The sequence below is a fragment of the Mastomys coucha genome, unplaced genomic scaffold, assembly GCF_008632895.1.
Source record: "Mastomys coucha isolate ucsf_1 unplaced genomic scaffold, UCSF_Mcou_1 pScaffold5, whole genome shotgun sequence".
Lineage (NCBI taxonomy): Eukaryota > Metazoa > Chordata > Mammalia > Rodentia > Muridae > Mastomys > Mastomys coucha.
In genome coordinates, this window is record NW_022196911.1 from 111,768,174 (window position 1) to 111,786,102 (window position 17,929).

General features: G+C 52.0%; 1 protein-coding gene across 3 annotated transcripts; it reads left to right on the top strand.

The window, feature by feature from the left end:
- The first annotated feature begins 755 nt into the window (after nucleotides 1-755).
- Cdr2l (cerebellar degeneration related protein 2 like) lies at nucleotides 756-17,750 on the top strand. Of its 3 annotated transcripts, none has more exons than XM_031352932.1 (5): nucleotides 756-1,278; nucleotides 11,798-11,910; nucleotides 12,161-12,309; nucleotides 13,985-14,149; nucleotides 14,721-17,750. In XM_031352932.1, exons 1-5 carry the CDS (start codon nucleotides 1,200-1,202, stop codon nucleotides 15,613-15,615), a joined length of 1,401 nt encoding a protein of 466 aa, XP_031208792.1. In that variant the 5' UTR covers nucleotides 756-1,199; the 3' UTR covers nucleotides 15,616-17,750. The 3 variants fall into 3 exon arrangements, with proteins under 3 accessions (XP_031208792.1, XP_031208793.1, XP_031208794.1); XM_031352933.1 differs by having other exon boundaries at nucleotides 758-1,278; nucleotides 14,724-17,750; XM_031352934.1 differs by lacking the exon at nucleotides 756-1,278 and adding an exon at nucleotides 2,316-2,568.
- Nucleotides 17,751-17,929: the final 179 nt, after the last annotated feature.

Genomic DNA, 17,929 nt, shown 5'->3' on the forward strand with positions numbered 1-17,929 from the left:
AAAAAAAAAAAAAAAACCATAAAACAAAAACTGGTAAGCAGTTTTAATGTGCTGAGCCACCTCCTCAACCCCCTTAATGTTTAGCTTTACTTAGTTTAGTTTACAGAAAAACTCCCACACTGTAGCTTAGTCTGGCCTGGAACAAGCTGAGTAAAACAATCTGGCCTAAGAAACTCAAGACAATCCTCCTGCTTCAGCCTCCCAATTCCTGTTAGTAGAGGAGGGAACCACTGTGCCTGCCTCTTTCTAATCGTCTGTGCGTGTGTTTTCCATGTGTGAGAGTTTATGTGATTACAATTACCCACTGAGGCCAGAGGCGTCAGATTTTCCCTGGAGCTAGCAGGACAGGCTGTTGGGAGCTGCTTGACGTAGGCGCCTGGAACCGAACTCAAATCCTCAGCAAGAACTCTTGACCTCGAGCGTTCCAGCAGCCAAACTCCCATTCAAGGTTCTTAAAGATGTTTGTAATTTAATACCATCTTTTAAAACTTTATCAGTGGGTTAGCACGTTCTCCGCAGGTGAGGACCACTGTGGACATCAGACAGACCCTTCCTCCCAGTACAGCCAGAAGGACAGACAACAAGCAAACAACATAATTCCAGATGGACGTAAATAAAAGACGTGGAAGAAAAGCAGGACAGAGGGTTGATCCAGCAATTCCCGGACCAGGACACCAGGAAGGTCCTCCCCTTCTGGCCCGCCCCTTATTTGCATACGTCTTGTGATTGGTCTGCGGCGGCAGGTCCCACCCCGCAAAGCTGGCGGCCTGGGAAGCTGTTAGCGGGCCGGGCGGAGATGCAGCGGCGGCTCCGGGTGTCGCGGCGCGGGCCGGGCGGTGTGCGGGCCGGAGGCGGGCAAGGGCTTCCCGCCGCTGCACCCGCACTCTGCTGACGCCCCAGCCCTGCAGGCGATCCCGGGTGGTCCCAGCTGTCGTCCCACTTTGCAGTCTCCACCCCTCCGCCCTTTGTGCCGCCGCCGCCTGGAGTCCCCAGTTCGGCGGGACCCGGAGAGCGCGGGAGCCAGAGGCCCCGCTGGGCGCACGGCCAGTAGCCGATGGCGATCACGGACGGCGGGCGCAGGGGCGCTGCAGCCCGAGCCCGCGACGTTGGAAGCCCGGGCCGTCTCCGCCGCATTGTCCCGGGCTGCGAGCCCAGGCCCTGAGCTGCCGCAGCGCCCGCCCACCGCCACCCGCGGGGCCATGCGGAGAGCAGCGGGGATGGAGGACTACTCCGCAGAGGAGGAGGAGTCCTGGTACGACCATCAGGACCTGGAGCAGGGTGAGTACATTGGGGAGGGAAACAGCGTGTGCCCGAAACCCCTGACCACTACTCCATTGTTGGGCGGTATCACCTAGAAAAGGGCTGGGCTGGACCTGGTGAGCCCAGCAGAGCATGATGCGTCTTGAGAATGGGGACGTGGACCGAGAAGGGCGCTGTCCTGGAAGATTCGGATGCAGGAGAGAGACTTGCAAAAGTGTCCAGTTGAGAGGGCATCCATCGCCCTTCTCATTTTAGTAGCAGCACCTACTCGCATGTCCCGGTAGGGTATTGTTAGGTGGCCCAAGTACTAGGTGGAATGGAAGTCTTGGGGCCCACAGGGGATTCCGGGTACTTTTGCTAAGAACGCACTGAATGTTGAGATAAGTCATCTCTCCAGATCAACAGCACCTGTCCGGGCCAGAATTCCTGAGCTTCTAAGACTTCCAGAAATTCCAGAAAGTTTCCCCAACTGCCTTCCCTCTGCCCAGAAAGGGGGTGATGCATGCTCATGCCTACGAAGAAGCTGAAAGTCTCCAATCTGCCTTCCAGAGAGAGGCATTCCCTGGTCCTTCCCTGCCCGGGGCTTCCACCCGAGTGGCTCAGGATGTGAAGGGGTCCTTTAACAGTTTCAGACTTCTTGCCAAATGAGATCCCTGGGGAAAGAGGGAGCCACATCTGTGGCTGTCATCCGAGGACTACGTAGAGAATGACTAGAAAGGGGTTAGAAGCTGGTGATGAGGTGGCTAAAATGACATCACTGAGAGGTGGAGCTGTCTTGATGAGAAGGCCTGAGAGGGTCAGGGTCAAGGCCAAGGCCTGCTGGAGTAGTTGGGCCCATCTTCCTCTCTGCCAATTCTTACTGAGACCCTGAGGGTGAGGGTTGCCTGCAAGCTCCGAGGTATTAAACGCAAGCCTGGCACAGTGTGCGTGCCATGAAGGCCTGGTCACCATCCTCAGGGCCCAGAGCCCTGGTTTTGCCAGGATGGGAAGCATGCACTTGGATCTTGGAGCCTTTGTCTCCTGACCCACTTCCCAGTGCAGCCAAGCTTCACCTGCAGATGAGGGGCTGTCCCTGCACTTGCCAGTGAATCAGAACCTTGGGAGAGTTCTGTAGGATGGAAGCTGTTGGGCTAGACATTGCTAGGCAATGAGCTGCCCCATGATTCCGTGATTCTTCTTCTCTGTCCTGGCCACCACCCCTAAAACTTTTCTACTCTGTAAACACCGACTGGCCCCGTGTGAGCACCAGATATGATCCTGGGACCTGGGCACATTTACAGCCCGACCCTCTGGGTGTGCGCTCTGAGTGTAAGTGATTATGGGATGGCTTCCTGGGAGAGGCTAGTGCGGAAGGAAAGATGAAAAGCTGATTTCTGGCGAAGATAGCCTCTAGGGGAGGCAGATGCTAATGCCATGGCAGTCTCATTTAGTTCCCGCACTCCTAATGAAGGCTTGGCACCATGCCCAGCCCAGATGTGGAAGGAAGAAGCCTTGCCATAGGGGTGGGAGATGTGTGGCTTCTGCCAAGGGACAGGGACTGCCATTCCTGCAGGACTGATGAGCCCCGAACATTCTCTGCTGCTTCTTGGGCCCTGCTGATCAGGCCTGCAGCTTTAGTTGTAGACAGAGCCCAGGAACCAGGGGGACACCCAGTAATGAAACACTCTTTGAAGAAAGAGGCTCTTCCTGCCAGAGTCTAGGGCTGGAATCTCTGTCCTCCTGACCCTGAATTCCAGCAGAGGCGACAGAAGTGGGAAGTTAAAGTAACCCGCTGTGTGACAGCATAGTCCCCTCAGCAAAGAGCTCTGAAGGAAAGGGATGTTTGTAACCAAGGCCTGGAGCCAAATGAAGGACAGGGAAGTGGAGGACAAAGGAAGTCTAGCCACGCAGCTCTGCATGCCAGGTCAGGAGAACTTGGTGATGGAGTGGCGTGTCTGCCAGAAGACAGTCATGTCAGAGGGCCTGTTTGTGTTCCACTTTGTACACGGTCCCCAAATTCTGTCCTTCCCATCTGCCCAGACCCACGGAGTGATTTCTTCACCCACTCGTGGAGTATCCTTCCTGCCTGCTTTCCCGTACTCTGGGCCATGCCCCAACTTCACTCCCCAAAGAGACTGTCCCCAGAGACTCTGTTAGCTTTAGTGTGGCTCTGTCCCAGAGGCAGGAGGTGGGCGGGACAGGTAGGGTCTTGGGTTTGCTAGCTGCCCTCCACCCACTGACTGGAGCACCTGTAAAAATAGAAAGAGTCATGAATTAATGATAAGCACCGGCTCTTTCTTTGCCTTCCCCCTCTTCCGCCTGTGACCACCTCAGTCCAGGCTGAGGGATGGTTGCTGAGTCATAGATTTTGAGACCTAACCTCTCTTCCTGCCTAGCCTGACCTTGAGTCCCCACCCCTGGGAATGCTGACTGGAAGGGAAGGGACGTCCTTCCTCCACCCTGCTTCCCCACCAAAGGCCTTCCTCAGCTCCTTGTGCCCTGTGGGGCGGGACTCCCACATCCACCAGCTTGTGTCTTCCACCTCACTCCATCTTGACCTGTTCCTTGTCCCTTTCCTGCCTCTCTGTCAAGAGTCTGTCCTGCTTTACCATGATGCCCAGCCAAACGGTGACTTGGAGATGGGAGCTCCTTTTGTTTTCTCTGGGGCATTGCCTTCTAATAACCACTAGAGTCCTCTGAAGGAAGCCCCTAGAGAGCCCCGAGGGCCAGGGGGCGTGGCAGCGCAGGCTCAGTACCTTCCCTGGCTTGGTACAGAGCTGCCGGTTAATCAATCAGACCTTCACAGGCTCTGTGGCTGAATCCTGCTCACTAGCTTCCAAGTTTCCCAGCACTCAGGCCACCGGCTCCTGAGTCCAGAAGTACCACTATCCTTCCGCAAGTTGCCTCCCCTAGTACTTGGTTCTTCTCAGTCCTTAGCTCTACAGCGTCTAGACTCCACCCATCCTCCCTCCAGGCTGCTCTAACCAGCTTAGTTTGCAATATGATCCAGTTTCCCTGAGATTCTTTCTCTCGCCTCCTAACTTCATCGTCCTTGGATCACTAGGTAGCCAAGTCACATTCGCTGACTTTGCAAGGCAATCTTCGATGTCTTTCTGGTCATCGTGTGGTTACGCCCCCACACTGGGATCCCAGCCTATGAGCAGTAAAAACTCACACAGCTCATCTTGGAAGGAGGAGCATAGTGTCAACCTTGTCCTTGACTTTTTCTCATTCCTCTGGCTTTGAATTCTGCCTGGGCTGCAGGGTCTCGTCACAGGCCACCCAGGTTTATGGTACATGGTTACTTCCTAGACCACCTAACAGTTCCAAGTGTTGTATTTTTTTTAAAAAGATAGAGAAGCCAGAGATATGTTTGGTAGAGGTGCGGTATGGTGTGGGTAAAGGGGTGCCTCTGTGGGCCCATGCTGAGGCATCCCTTCCCCATGAGGTACCAGCCACAGGACAGTATAGTATAGAATAGAGTTTATTCAGGGTATGGGGAGGGGAGGGGAGGAGGTAGTAGAGACAGAGAAAGGCAGAGAGAGAGAGTAGAGGAGTGGAGGCCAGCCATGAGCACTGGAGAGAGGGGGGAAGGGAATGGGGAGGGAATGGGGAGAGGGGGGAGAGGGGGAAAGGAGCAGGAGCAAGAGGAGAAGAGCAAGAGAGTGAGGAAGGGGCGAGGAGCCCCTTTTCTAGTGAGTCAGGCACACGTGGCTGTTGCCAGGTAACTGTGGGGCGGAGGCTAGATGGAATGCCAACATCAAGGCCTGAGTTGGTTAGGAAAGGAATGAGCTGAACATCACTCTCCTGTTACAGACCAAGAAGACTGCGAGGTTGCCTCAAAGCCAACCCACCCTCCGCCCCTCATCCCCCCACCCTACGCCCCCACCCCCCCACGGCCCCACTCCCACCCCCACCCCCGTTTTTCCCAAGCACATGATATATCACAAGGCTGTCATTCAATAATCGGAACAGTAGACTTCAAGCTTTTTGTTTGTTTGTTTGTTTTTGTTTTTTGGTTTGGTTTGGTTTTGGGTTTTGGAGACAGGGTTTCTCTGTGTAGCCCTGGCTGTCCTGGAACTAACTCTGTAGACCAGGTTGGCCTTGAACTCAGAAATCTGCCTGCCTCTGCCTCCCAAGTGTTGGGACTAAAGGCGTGCGCCACCACTGCCCAGCTGGGCTTCAAATTTTGTACAACTTTTTTGAAGCCTCTAGACTTTGGCCCAACATATATAAACTCACACAGCAAACGCCCTCAACTACCTTTTCTAGGTTTACGCGAGGTGACCGGGCTGCCTTCCTAAGTTTATACGAGGTGACCGGGCTGCCTTCCTAAGTTTATACGAGGTGACCGGGCTGCCTTCCTAGGGTTATGCGAGGTGACCGGGCTGCCTTCCTAGGGTTATGCGAGGTGACTGGGCTTTTGGGTGTCTACTTTGGGTAGGCTACCTGCTCAGGCTATGGAGTTTGCATCTGATTTAGATTTGCTTCCTTCAGGAAAACTGTTTTTGTTCTAGGCTTTGTCATCACAGTCTCGCTAGAGAGATCTGTTTTCCAGTGACATCAGGACACGAAGACCACATCTCCTATTAATTTAGCCCTAGAGGCCCCATTCTGGCTAGTTTGAAACCTCACCCCTACTCTGAGCTTGTCTATATCCTGTACTTGGGAGGCAGAGACAACGGGATTAGAGTGTTTGAAGTCACCCTTGCTTACATACCAAGGAAAACCTGGACCACATGAGACCCTACCTCAAAACAGCAACAAAAGTCACTGGGGGACATAGCTCAATTGGTAGAGCACCTGCCTAGCCTGCAGGAAGAGCCAGCTTTGAGTCCCCAACATAAAAACAGATGCTGCAGCACAGCCCCACCTCGCCAGCACTTAGGAGATAGTGGCAGAAAGATGAGAGTTCAAGGCCATCATCTTCAGCTACATTGAAAGTTTGAGGCCAACCTGAGCTACAAGATATTCTATCTTTAAAGAAATAAAGAGAGCTGCGCAGTGCTGGCGCATGTCTTTAATCCCAGCACTTGGGAGGCAGAGGCAGGCAGATTTCTGAGTTCGAGGCCAGCCTGGTCTACAGAGTGAGTTCCAGGACAGCCAGGGCTACACAGAGAAACCCTGTCTCGAAAAGAGAAAGAAAGAAAGAAAGAAAGAAAGAAAGAAAGAAAGAAAGAAAGAATGAAAGAGAAAGAAAGAAAGAAATTTTACCCTCATTGTGGGAGCTACTCTATGCTTGTTCCTGATAACACTTGGCCGTTTGTCTAGCTACAGCAGCTGATCAGGATGCTCTGCCCTCTACTGATCCAGTATCCCTGCTCCTTAAGGATCCAAGAGGAAGGCCTCATCGGGCCTGTCTGCTGCACAGCAGAGGCTGTAGCTGAAACAACCACATATCTAAAACTTGCTGGGGGTTGTTGGGGGGGGGTGGCGAGGAGGAATGGGGGGACCAGAAAGCCCATCTGTCTCTGAGGGAAGGCAGAACTATCATGTGTAAAAATAGCACCGTGTCTTATTGGCCCTGGAAGAGTTGCTCTTACAAATCTTGGTCCAGATTTACACCATCAGCCTAGAACGAAGGGTAACAAACAGCCTCATAACATTAAATAATAATAATAACTCAGAGCTTTCCTGCTTTGGGAAAATGGACTGCATAGGCCCACTGTTTGCCCCACGTGTCCCGCTTTGAGGAGAGACTTCTCACGGAAGTGGTGATTGCACTAAGAGTTTAATACAATGAAGTTAATCGCAGTTTGGCTTACTGAGCCAGACCCTCACGCATGCTGGACAACCACACTACTGTTTCCGTCACTGAACTATGACCCCCAGTCTTCTCTTACTGTGTGCTCTTAGTGACTTTTATCCTTTTTTTTTTTTTTTTGGTTTTTCAAGACAGGGTTTCTCTGTGTAGCCCTGGCTGTCCTGGACTCACTCTGTGACCAGGCTGGCCTCGAACTCAGAAATCTGCCTGCCTCTGCCTCCCAAGCGCTGGGATTAAAGGTGTGTGTCACAACCGCCCGGCTCGACTTTTATCCTTTTTCTAATGATTTATTTATGTGTATATAAGTATACCATTGCTCTCTTCAGGCACAACAGAAGAGGGCATCAAATCCCATTACAGATGGTTGTGATGGAATTGAACTCGGGTCCTCTGGAAGAACAGTCAATGTTCTTAACCGCTGAGCCATCTCTCCAGCCTTGTTAGTGACTTTAAACAAAGATGATAAAATGTTGTGTATGAATGTGTTACCCACATGCAATGTGTACCATGTGAGTGCCTAGTGCCAACAAAAGCAAGAAGAGAGTACTGGATCCCCTGGAACAGTTATGAGCTGCCATGTGGGTGCTGGGATCTGAGCCCAGATCCTCTATAAGGGCAGGAAGTGCTCTTAATCACTGAGCCATTTCTCTCTAGCACCGTAGTGTTAAATTTTTTTGGTTTTGTTTTTGGTTGGTTTGGGTTTGTTTTGGTTTTTTGAGACAGGGTTTCTCTGTGTATCCCTGGCTGTCCTGGAACTCACGCTGTAAACCAGGCTGGCCTCGAACTCAGAGATCAGCTTGCCTCTGCCTCCTGAGTGCTGAGATTAAAGGCGTGCGCCACCACCGCCCAGTTTTTAAGACAGGGCCTCACCCTGTTAATCCTGACTGGGCATGGAGCGTGTAGCAATCCTGCCTCAGCCTCCCAACTGTTGGGGTTATAGATGTGAGCTCCCGGGCCCACATCCTTACCCGCCTTTGGTTTTTTTTTTTATTTTGAGGAAGTATCTCTGGATTGCCTGAGCTGGCCACAAACCTGTGGTCCTCTTGCCTCAGCCTCCTGAGTGGCTGAGGTCTTGGGCCTGTGGCACAATTTCATTGGTTTACTTGTTTTTAAGCAGGGTCTCTTGCAAGTCAGGCCAGCCTTGAACTCCTGATCCTTCTGCCGGTACCTCCTCAGTACTGGATTACAGGTGTGCACTTCCACACACGACTCCTGCTGGACACTGAATGTCAGGCTTCCTGCATGCTACACACAAGCTCTCTGCCTGAGCTCAGCCCCAGTCCTGGTGTGTTGGGGTTTGTTGTTGTTCTTCTGTTTTTGCTTTTTTTTTTTTTGGTTTTTGTTTGTTTGTTTGTTTGTTTGAGAGAAAGAATCTCCATGTATCCTAGGCTGGCCTCAAATTGCTGATCTTCCTGCCTCTGTTTCCTGAGTTCTGGGGCTATAGACATGCACACCACACTTGGCCCAGGGTTTCACTTTTAGTAGAGAAAGTCCTCAGGCACTCTAAACACCCAGCAATAAAGATTGTTTAGGGCTGGAGAGAGGCTCAGCGGGTAAGAGCGCGGACTGCTCTTCCAGAGGTCCTGTGTTCAGTTCCCAGCGACCACATGGTGGCTCACAACCATCTGTAATGGGATCCAATGCCCTCTTCTACTGTATCTCAAGAAAGCTATAGTGTACTCACATATATAAAATAAATAAATACATTTTTTTTGTTTTTTTGTTTTGTTTTGTTTTTGTTTTTTGAGACAGGGTTTCTCTGTGTAGCCCTGGCTGTCCTGGAACTCACTCTGTAGACCAGGCTGGCCTTGAACTCAGAAATCCGCCTGCCTCTGCCTCCCAAGTGCTGGGATTAAAGGTGTGCGCCACCACCGCCCGGCTACATTTTTTTTTTTTAAAGATTTATTTATTATTATAAATGAGTACACTGTAGCTGTCTTTGGACCACCAGAAGAGGGCATCAGATTTCATTAAGGGTGGTTGTAAGCCACCATGTGGTTGCTGGGATTTGAACTCACGACCTTCAGAAGAGCAGTCAGTGCTCTTGCCTGCTGAGCCATCTCACCAGCCTCCACATTTTTTTTAAAAAGATTATTTAGACAAAGGTGTTTAGAGCGTGAATACAATAACATTGTCTGCATCCACTAATAGTGTGTATATAGGTCTACCCACAGAAAGCTACCAATATACCTCTAGAGGAAAAAAGCAGATATAGTCAAAATACAGCTCTGTTTGCACAAAGCATATTACATTGTGTGTGTGTGTGTGTGTGTGTGTGTGTGTGTGTGGTGTACATATATGTATGTGTATGACATACACATGGAGGTCAGAGTGTGTGTGTGGTGTACATATATGTATGTGTATGACATACACATGGAGGTCAGAGTGTGTGTGTGTGGTGTACATATATGTATGTGTATGACATACACATGGAGGTCAGAGTGTGTGTGTGTGTGGTGTACACATATGTATGTGTATGACATACACATGGAGGTCAGAGTGTGTGTGTGTGTATGTGTGTGGTATACACATATGTATGCGTATGACACACACATAGAGGTCAGAGTGTATGTGTGTGTGTGTGGTGTACATATATGTATGTGTATGACATACACATGGAGGTCAGAGTGTGTGTGTGTGTGTGTGTGTGGTATACACATATGTATGTGTATGACATACACATGGAGGTCAGAGTGTGTGTGTGTGTGTGTTATGTGTGCAGTGTACACATATGTATGTGTATGACACACACAGAGGTCAGAGTGTATGTGTGTGTGTGTGTGTGGTGTACATATATGTATATGTATGACATACACATGGAGGTCAGAGGGCATCTTGTAGGAGTTGATTCAGTTCTTCCACCATGGGGTCCAGATTCAGCAGCAATTGTCTTTACCCACTGAGTTATCTCACTGGTCCAGTTTTGTTTTTTTAGGTGTGTGTGTGTGTGTGTGTGTGTGTGTGTGTGAGAGAGAGAGAGAGAGAGAGAGAGAGAGAGAGAGAGAGAGAGAGAGAGAGAGAGAGAGAGAGAAAGAGAAAGAGAGAGAGAGAGAGGTGGGATGCAAGTGTTCCACAAAAGCTAGAAGAGGATGTTTGATCCCCTGAAACTAGAGTTACAGACACTTGTGAACCTTGACTGCTAGAAACCAAACTGGTTCCCCGAAAGAACAGCAATGAGCTCTTCACTCCTGAGCCACGACTCTAGATCCTCTGTTTTTTCTCTTTGAGACAGGGTCTCAATGCATAGCCCTGGCTGCCTTCAGACTCACAGAGACCCTCCTGCTTCTGCCTCCCATGTTCTGGGGTTAGAGGCTCTGCACCACCATACCCGGCTCAGTTCAGTTTTGAGTGTTGACTTTCTACCTTTGTGCACTATTTGTCTCTTATATCAATCAGATCAACCAAGCTGGTTGGTAGCACATGTCTACAATCTCAGCATCCAGGAAGCTGAAGCAAAAGGATGATGAGTTGTAGGGTAGCCTGGGCTCCACAGTAAGATCCTGTCCAAACAAAACCAAACCAGAGGCCTGAAGGGCAGAAGGGAGTGAGGCGGGAGCACACAGGGAAAGGCCTTTCAGAAGGTATTGTGTCCGGATTGTAAAAACCCCAAAGAGACCACTAGGAATCACAACCCACTGTAGTCGCTGGAATCACATGAGGGTTTCAAGCTCAAGCTTGAGCCAACCTTCCTGATGGGACAGGAAGGAGAGTGAACCCCCCCGGGTCTAAGTGAAGGGGGTTTATAAAGGAAAAAACTGCAAGTGGGGTTTTCAAGCCTTCCCATTACATGAGAGGGTAAAGAAATGCCGTCCTTCACACCTGATGACGTTTGTTCAGACAGCGGGGCAGAACCGCGCAGCTGGAAAGGAACCTTTCAGACCTGGGAAAAGTAACCGTGTGCAATCAGAAGCTGGTGTATTTTTACAACTGGCCACAGTGGTCTGGGGACACTTGATTGTCTCTTTTTCATAGTCTAAGAGTGGACTATTATGGGCTGGAGAGATGGCTCAGAGGTTAAGAGCACTGACTGCTCTTGCAGAGGACCTGAGTTCAATTCCCAGCAACCACATGGTGGCTCACAACCATCTGTAATGGGATCTGATGCCCTCTTCTGGTGTGTCTGAAGACAGTGACAGTGTACTTACATATATGAAATAAATTAATAAATCTTTTTTTTTTTAAAAAGGCCGGGCGGTGGTGGTGCACACCTTTAATCCCAGCACTTGGGAGGCAGAGGCAGGCAGATTTCTGAGTTTGAGGCCAGCCTGGTCTAGAGTTCCAGGACAGCCAAGGCTACACAGAGAAACCCTGTCTCGAAAAACCAAAAAAAAAAAAAAGGGGGGGGGGCTATTATCATTTTGAGGGTATAGGCTTCTGTTTCCTTCAAGGACAGGAGCCATCTGCACTGGAGAAAAAATGGTTGTTAATCAAAAGGGGTGTGAGTTTCAGTGGAGGCTAGGGTTTGCTGCTTTTTCTCTGTTCCCAAGGCTGGTATTTGCCCCGCTCCGGGGGTGGGGATCGTCAGGGGTGGGGAGTGCTGCCCTGCTCTGGCTCCGTGCAGGGTCAGGAGAGTGTAGGGTTTGATGTGCAGGTTTCTCGAGTCTCTTCAAAGGAAATGACAACAGGTTGAGCCCCTGGCTTCTGCCTCCCGCCCTCTGAGGCTTCTGAGAGTTCCCTGAATCAGGGCGCAGTCACCCAGGGCCCGCCCAGCCAGCGAGGACCGCTAGGGCTTCTCTAATAATGCCGGCTCTCTGACTTCCTCACCCTGTGCTCCTCGCCCCGCCCCCACCCCAGACTTGCACCTAGCTGCGGAGCTCGGGAAGACCCTGCTGGAGAGGAACAAGGAGCTGGAGGAGTCCCTGCAGCAGATGTACTCCACCAATGAGGAGCAAGTGCAGGAGATCGAGGTGAGGGGCCTCAAGCTCTCTGCCTTCTCCCACCTCTCCGGAGCCTCCGGCTTTGGCCTGTGTGTGCCTTTGAACAGCCTGTAACTCAGTTCACCACCTGCCCACCCTTCGCGGGCTGCACTGTGGTCCTTCCTTCGTTAGCTCCTAAACCTCTCAGATCCAGTCGGCCTCGGAGTGGTGGAGGGACAGACCGTGACATCTGTCCCTGACTCCTTGGAAAGGCTTATTCCACCCTTACCTCCTCCCCTAGTACTTGACCAAGCAGCTGGACACACTGAGACTCGTGAATGAGCAGCATGCCAAAGTGTACGAGCAGCTGGACCTGACGGCCAGAGACCTGGAGCTGACCAACCAGAGGCTGGTCTTGGAGAGTAAGGCAGCCCAGCAGAAGATCCACGGGTAAGGGCGGGGTGGTGAGGGAGAGGCCCAGGGTGTTGCATGTGGCTGCTGGGGGAGACTCTCACACTCCTGGAAGACAAGGCTTAAGAGACTGGGAAGGCAATGAGGCCAGGCAATGAGGTCAAATATGTGTACTTAAACATGTATCCCACAACAACCGCTCTTCCGTTCTCTGTCCTCCCTTCCTTCCCTTCTTTTTTTTGGGGGGGGTGGGGTGGGGTTGGTTTTTCGAGACAAACTTTCTCTATGCCTGGCCTCGAACTCACAGAGGTTCGCCTGTCTCTGCCTCCTGAATACTGGAATTAAAGGCATGCACCACCATCCAATCCTCTTATTATAAGATTATCTTTTTGGTTTTTCGAGACAGGGTTTCTCTCTGTAGCCCTGGCTGTCCTGGAACTCACTCTGTAGACCAGGCTGGCCTCGAACTCAGAAATCCACCTGCCACTGCCTCCCAAGTGCTGGGATTAAAGGCGTGCGCCACCACCGCCCGGCAGATTATCTTTATTTTATATGTGTGGGTGTTTTGGCTGTGTGCCTGCCTGTGCCAGGAGAGGGGTGTGGGATCCTCTAGAACTTCAGTGACAAATGGTTGTGAGCCACTGTATGGGCACTGGGAACTAAACCCAGGTCCTAACCACCAAGCCATCTCTCCAGCCCCCAACAACTGGTAGGTGAAACGTGGCCCGTACTCCAGTACACAGCCTCCCGCCTATGGTTTTTCGCCAATAATGCACCAGGCTCAGTTTTCAGTACTAAGGATTCAGTGACTTGCCCTCTGCGACCTCACAGATGTGTCCCTGGTGGTGACCCGTGGTGAGTGACAGCTCTGTGCAAGGACCTGGGGTGCAGCTGGGGAAATGGCCTGGTGGCTAACGTGCTTGCTGCACCGGCTTAAGAACCTGAGCTCAGGCACCTTTGTAAATTGTAGAACACAACGGTGTGCATTTGGAATCCCAAACTGGGGGCGTTGGCCACAGGCTTGGCCCACCCTAGCTGAATCAGACATCCCTGAGATCCAGTGAAAACCTGTCTCAAAAAGTCCAAGGCGGATAGCTTGTGAAGGTGTGATGCCCAAAGTCATCCTCAGGCCTCCCACATGTACCCACACGCATGTGAACATACGCACAGGCACACAGATACAAAAGGACCAGAGTTGGCCGAGGAGGAATGGTTGGTTCAGCCTGGGCTATACAGGAGAAGGGAAGGGCAAATCGTGGGATACGGCAGAACCTTCTCTGACTTTAATACCAGACAACAAGCTCAAGATTATCTGTTTGTCTTTAACTCTACGGCCTCCATCTATGAGGGTCCCGTCCCGAGCTGCAGTGAGAGGCATTCCTGTCTCCTGAAGACTCTCCATGGGGGTGGTGCGGGGAGGGAGATGGCTAGGAGGTTAAGAGCACTTGTTAGTTTGGGCCCAGAGTTTGGTTCCCAGCACCCACAATGAATGGCTCACAATCACCTAGTTCCAGTTCCAGGGTCTCCATCTCTACCTACACACACACACACACACACACACACACACACACACACACACACACATATCTAAAAATCAATCAACTTTTTGGTTATGAGCCTACTTAGTGGCTGAACCATCTCTCCAGCCCTAAAAATTTTTACAAAAATAAATAAAATAAAAATGTCTCCCACGCATGTCCTCATCCTATTCCAGACTGACGGAGACCATTGAGCGCCTGCAGTCCCAGGTCGAAGAGCTACAGGCCCAGGTGGAGCAACTTCGAGGCCTGGAGCAACTTCGGGTTCGCCGGGAAAAGCGGGAACGCAGGAGAACCATCCATACCTTCCCCTGCTTGAAGGAGCTGTGCACAAGTCCCCGGTAGGCAAGGGCCCTGGTGTGTCGTCTTAGAGTCCCAAGAGAGCTGGCTGAGGGATGAAAGAGGAGACGTGTGCCGGACAGTGGCTGGGAAGGAGGACTCGCTGGTCCAAGCCATCAGGATGCTTGCTAAGGACAGCCCTAGGTGTAACACAAGCCATTTGCATCCATTTTGCCTACTAGTCAGTTGAGGAAGACCTAAAATGGTGGTTGCATGATTCATCCAAGGTCGTGTGTTAGTACTCAGCACAGCCAGGCTTCTAACCTAGGAGTAGTTGTATAGGCATTTGCCTAGAATGTGTGTTGTGCCGGAATGGATCCCCGTGGTAGTTAGGAGAAAGATCAAGGGGAGGCTGGAGATGTACCTCCGTGAGAAGCTTGCTTGTCTGTCACTTTGCTGTGTCTCCCAGTACAGAAGAATCCTGGGTCAATCTGTATGAGTCATCGTCCGCAGACACACAGCCAGGAGGAAATTTTAGAGGGCTGGAGGGTGGCTGAGAGAGCCCAGTGGTTGACACTTTGGTCCAAGGCCTTGACCATGACCAGCTACTGCTGCTTCCCCCCCACCCCCCAGCAGATGTGAGGATGCCTTCCGCCTACACAGTTCCTCGATGGAGCTGGGACCTCGGCCGCTGGAGCAGGAAAACGAACGACTGCAGACCTTGGTTGGGGTGCTCCGTTCCCAGGTGAGCCAGGAGCGACAGCGCAAGGAGCGAGCAGAACGTGAGTACACGGTGGTGCTCCAGGAGTACACGGAGCTGGAGCGACAGCTGTGTGAGATGGAGGGCTGCCGCCTGCGCGTGCAGGAGCTGGAAGCCGAGTTGCTGGAGCTGCAGCAGATGAAGCAGACCAAGACCTACCTGCTGGCCCGGGATGAGCACCTGGCTGAGGCTTTGCTGGCACCCCTCACTCAGGCTCCTGAGGCTGATGACCCCCAGCCAGGCAGTGGAGATGACTCTAATGCCCAGGATGGTGTCTCCTCGCCTGCAGCTTCCCCCAGCCACACCGTGCGCAAGAGCTGCAGTGACACAGCACTCAATGCCATAGTGGCCAAAGACCCAGCCAGCCGCCATGCTGGCAACCTCACTTTGCATGCCAACAGTGTGCGCAGGCGCGGTATGTCTATCCTGAGGGAGGTGGATGAGCAGTACCACGCGCTGCTGGAGAAATACGAGGAGCTGCTAAGCAAGTGTCGGCAGCATGGTGCCGGGGTGCGGCACGCGGGGGTGCAGACCTCACGACCCATCTCCCGGGACAGCTCGTGGAGGGACCTACTGGGGGGCGAGGAGAGCCAGGGAGAGGGCAAGGCTGGTGAGAAGAGCCTAAGCCAGCACGTGGAGGCTGTGGATAAGCGCCTGGAGCAGAGCCAGCCGGAGTACAAGGCACTCTTCAAGGAGATCTTTGCCAGGATCCAGAAGACCAAGGCCGACATCAACGCCACCAAAGTCAAGACACACAGCAGCAAGTGACCCCTCTCTAGGCCTGTAGCCTCTCTCTGCCTCCCCACCAGAGGGGTCTCTCGTGCCTGGATGGCAGCCCCTTGGCAAGTGAGAAAGCCCTTTACGCAGCAATATATCTTAGCAGGTGGCTGGAGCATGCGCAGAGAGGCCTTACTGATCTGGGGACATAGTGGATTTCCTGCCGGTGGCTCGGCTCACCTGTTCTGCCTCCCTTGGCCACTTTGCTTCAGCTTAAAGGCACAGCTCAGTTTAAAAGCCAAACACACTCCCCACCCCGCCACAGCCACCCCAACCACTGTCCCTGGGGGCTTTTCAGCTCCCTCAATCCTGGGCTTCTGGATCCCAGGCCTCACCCTCAGATTACCACCCATCTTCTGCAAGCCTTTCTGGCTTTGCCCTCCAAAGTTGCTTTGTTTGTTTGTTTGTTTTTCTGAGAGATTTGCAATGCAAGGCCTCCTGAAGCCTTGTCACAACTGGAAACACTTGAAAGGGGACCTCAGATCCAACCATGGCTGGTCTGGGGTCTCCTAGACCATCCACTGCTTCTTGCCAGTCCTGACTGTCATTCCCTTAGCACCAGCTATACCATTCCCAGAATTCTGAGCAGGCCACTGTCGCGACCGCCTTGAACGACGACGCAACCCGAGAGCTCTTCTTTAAGCAGTTTATTCAGGAACCTTGAACAATCTTCTGACCCCTGGGGCAACACCTTAGGCCCTTAAATGTTCTATACTGAGCCTATCCCATTGGGCCACGTGGCGAGTGTAGATAGGCCACCAGAAAGTGGAAACGAGCCAAGCTAGGACTTGTTTAAGAGAGCGCCCACTTGCTAGAAAGCGGAACCAGGCGCCATCTTGGGGCGCAGCTCTAGCGGCTCTCCACAGGCCACAGATAGCTCAAGCTTTAGCCAGGCTCGAGTGTATCCCCTCCAGCCCTGGCCAAGGTCTTCAGCTCACCACAGATCTGTAGCCAACCTGAATAGAGGAAGAGGGAGCCCCTCAACAGCCATACAAGGGCAGTGTCCCTTTCCTTGTAGAGCCGAGTTCAATTCCTAGAATTACCTTCTGGGCATGAAGCCTTCCAGGGGCTCCAATGGTAGGGAGTCCCCACCCCCACCCCGAGCCTGTGAACCACCTTTGCTTTCCTTCCTTTCTCTGCGCCTGCCCCCATCTCAGGGACCATGATGTCTCATCCAGTCCTCTCTTCCTCAGGCTACCCTGGGACAGTTCACATCTGCAGCCTTCAGAATGTCTTGTATGAGTGTCACCAACCCAGGTCCAAGTGTTCATTCCCGCCCTTCACCAGGGACTGTAGGATCCTTACTTGTTTTGTTTGGTTGGGTTTTGTTTTGGGTTTTTTTGTTTTGTTTTGTTTTTGAGACAAGCTTTCTCTGTATAGCCCTGGCTGCCCTGGAACTTGCTCAGTGGACCAGGCTAGCCTCCAACTCAGATCCTCCTGCCTCTGCCTCCCAAGTGCTGGGATTAAAGGTGTGATCTACCACTGCCGGGCCCTCATGTTCCGTTGTGTTCTTAAGTTGAGGAAGAAATGTCTTTTTATCCACCTTTCTACAGAATGCCTGCTCTTTACCTCCCACCTCTAGAAGGGTGGCTTTTGAGGTCCCACCTGGGTCAGGGGGTCAGTATTTTAGTCTAAAACTTCAGAGAGTCAAGCATCATCTAAGACATGCCCAGGGTCCCGGCTTGCCCTCAGCAGTCCCTCAGGGCTTCTGGTTCCTTAACGCCACCCTTCCCAAGATTCTAGAAATCCAAGGAGCCAGTGACTGTGGCCTCAGTGCTGGGAGCCCAGTAGGAACCGTCATGCCTTATCTCCTTCTAATGGGTAAAGGGGCTTTCTTATCAAGCATGGCTGACATCCTGGAGAGGCTACGCCGTTCCAGGTGGCACTGGGATGGCAGCTGGATCCTTCTGTTCACACGACTTGGAATCTTTCGTCCTTTGAGGCTGGGCACCCCCAGACCATCTGTGTCCCTGTTATCTGGGGATAGGGGAGGAATTCAGGCCTGTTCACTTGCCCAGTTCTGTAGCAGCTGGTCAGCATCACCTTTGAAGTATACACAAGAGAAATATATTTACAAATGCTTTATTCTCTTCTTTAATAAAAAATGCACCAGTATTCTAAAAGCACAAGTGGCCCTGGATCCATAGTTTTGTCTCCGAGTCTCACAGGCCTGTGGCCTCCTGCCATGCAGCACTGCAGATGGGGGTGGGGGGTGTCCTTTGAGGTCATTCTTTGCCCTGAAATCTCAGCTTTCTCAGGAGTACTCACCTGTGATTAGTCAGCCTGCAATCAGCCCTTCAGACAG